General features: G+C 47.0%; 1 protein-coding gene across 1 annotated transcript in view; it reads right to left on the bottom strand.

Moving 5' to 3' along the window:
- The window catches only part of LOC308167622 (glutamate receptor ionotropic, NMDA 2C-like), a gene marked incomplete at both ends in the record, with an annotated part of 38089 nt that overhangs the window by 7320 nt on the left and 28269 nt on the right, over nt 1-2500 (bottom strand). The window contains 2 exons of the mRNA XM_080542050.1: nt 1075-1304; nt 1967-2092. Coding sequence (XP_080398176.1) covers nt 1075-1304; nt 1967-2092 — 356 coding nt within the window. The remainder of the gene's footprint in view (nt 1-1074; nt 1305-1966; nt 2093-2500) is intronic.

Raw genomic sequence — 2500 nt, 5'->3', positions numbered from 1 at the left:
GTGTGCGTGTATGCATTTATGTGTGTGTGTGTGTGTGTGTGTGTGTGCGCAAGTGTGTACTTGTGTGTGTGTGTGCGTGCATGCATTTGTGTGTGTGTGTGTGTGTGCACACGTGTGTGCACCTCTCATTTCTTCACAACATTTTTTGATGTTTGTCATCTTCCGGAGGGGACAGGGGGACGGGTTACCGTGGGGACCAGCGGTTACCGTGGGCGACTATTGACACGCAGTAAGAAGATTGTGACAGGCGCGTCCCAGAGAGTGTTATCTCTACACTGATGGATGACGCTGCTATTGATTAGTCATCAGAGCCTGGGCAGTGTGCTGATAAGCCATAGATAGATAGACAGAGATGTTTACAGGACGGTACGCCGATCATATCAGAGCAATCTGCAGACAAAAAGGCTTTTGTGATGGTTGTCTGAGCGTGCCGTATCAGGTTCGTATCAAACGTCTCAATAGGGACTTTAACTCTAGAACAGCCATGAGTGAGTAAGTAAAGAAAAATGATATATCTTTGCACTCAATCAAATGTCAGGACCCTCCTTTCATGACTTTTTCCTAGATGTGTGCGTTCTACCACCCAGTATCCTTACTTTTTCAAAGTCACATCAGGATAAGCTAATATAAAGCTATTTTGCTGTTTTTCTTTGTAGGAAACAGGCTAATTTACAAGCGGCCAACTAGTGGTCAAAAGCATCAAGCAACAAAGCATTGTCCTCACATGTTCAAGATGGCCTCCCTTCCTGTGACCTGCCCCCTGCCCTTTGACCTGAATGACACTGTCTGTAACCTAACCCACTTTCACACCTTGACCATTGGGGGTATACATTATTAAATGTGAGCTGAACAAAGTGCTCTCTCTCTTTCCACCCTGCGCCATTGACCAGAGCTCTCTATTTACATCAGAGAGGGATGCTGTAACCTGTAACCATGTGACTTTGATTGAATAATAGTCTATAACTCAGAAGTTTTACTCGTGATCTATTTCAACCACATTCTTATAAGTAAATATACTACAGTCTCTAACATCATGGGACGACAGTTGTGCTGTACTGATATAACCAAGATTACCTTCTTATCTGAGAGGCCAGAGACGGTGTCTATGTACTGCTCCTGGATCATGAAGGCGGCCAGGTTGGCGGTGTAGGAGGCCAGGAAGATGACAGCAAAGAAGGCCCAGACCAGGACCATGATCTTGCTGGTGGTGCCCTTGGGGTTCTCGATGGGCACAGAGTTGTTGAACACGATGCCCCAGAGCAGCCACACCGACTTCCCTATGGTGAACGTGGGACCACCAGGCTCTGGATAGGGGGTAAAGAAGGGGGAGGAGGGGGAGTGGTTAATACAGTCCTTCCCTAGTCATTCATTTGTCGTACACCAAAAGACTTTGGCATTTTCTTTTAGCCTGTTAAGTTAACAAAGCTATGCTTTAGCTGTTATCCATGACCATACCTGCTGATACTATATACTCACGTGTTTTTTTATGTATACTGTCTCCAAGGTTATTTACAAAGGTTGAAAGGTCAACCGTCTACTCTATCACTGGTCAGGTGATCCCTAATTGGTCCCCAACACAACATGAACAACCACTTAGCTTGTAGCTATACCTGGTTGTTTCTACCTCTCGTTGTCATTAGGAGGAACAGAGAGCCGGGCCATCAATCACTCCAGATTAGCCTAGCGACAACCGCTAATTAAAACAGGGAAGTGACCTTTCAGACCGGGACACCAGAGCTTGCTCTGTCAGCCTTGCATGCTGGGATTGATTAGGCCCTCCTCCTACAGCGGTCAGGAACTTTCACGATTCAGGAGCTGTGGTGGTCAACCCGCCGGCGGGTTACGCAGTGTGTCGTGATCGTCCTAAAAGCCGTTTAAAGAATCTCAAATAACACCACAAACACGAAGGTTTTAGGTGCCGATTGCTCCTAAAGTGACGCCCCAGTCACCCCAGGTGGTCACTCACCTTTAGCACTGACCAGGCTGCGATTGTATCCGACAGGGCTGAAGTACTCGAACACAAACACGGTCACCGCGACCACGGTCAGACACATCACGAACATCATGACCCACACCACCGGGCTGTAGGGCTCTGGGGGACAGAGGAGAGAACACGGGTACAGATGCATCAGTCTTATCTGTCTGAAACCCTCTGCTTATGAGACTTGCGTACAGCAGTGGAGTACAGCGAACACCATAGGGACACAGCTCGGGTACATGCCGAACACCGGAAGCTGTCTGGAATCGGTTGGGTGAGAAGGGAGGAGAGGCACGGATAAAAACAGCAACTCTCTAAACAGGGGAAAACAGCAGATATCTTCTTTTTTTTTTTGCTCATGATTTTGTGAAGGGATTTAGCCTTGTTGTATCTGAAAAAAACTTTAAACAAAAAACTTTAAAGGTTCCAAGATTTCTGAAGTGTCTGTGCGGACCACTGAGACAGAAGAACTCTGTAAAGTAGGCCAGTGCATCAGTTATCATGAGAACCAGCTCTCCTGCA

This window comes from Nansenia antarctica, assembly GCF_963989245.1.
Source record: "Nansenia antarctica genome assembly, chromosome: 11".
Classification (NCBI taxonomy): Eukaryota; Metazoa; Chordata; class Actinopteri; order Argentiniformes; family Microstomatidae; genus Nansenia; species Nansenia antarctica.
This window is presented reverse-complemented; position numbering and strand designations above follow the sequence as displayed.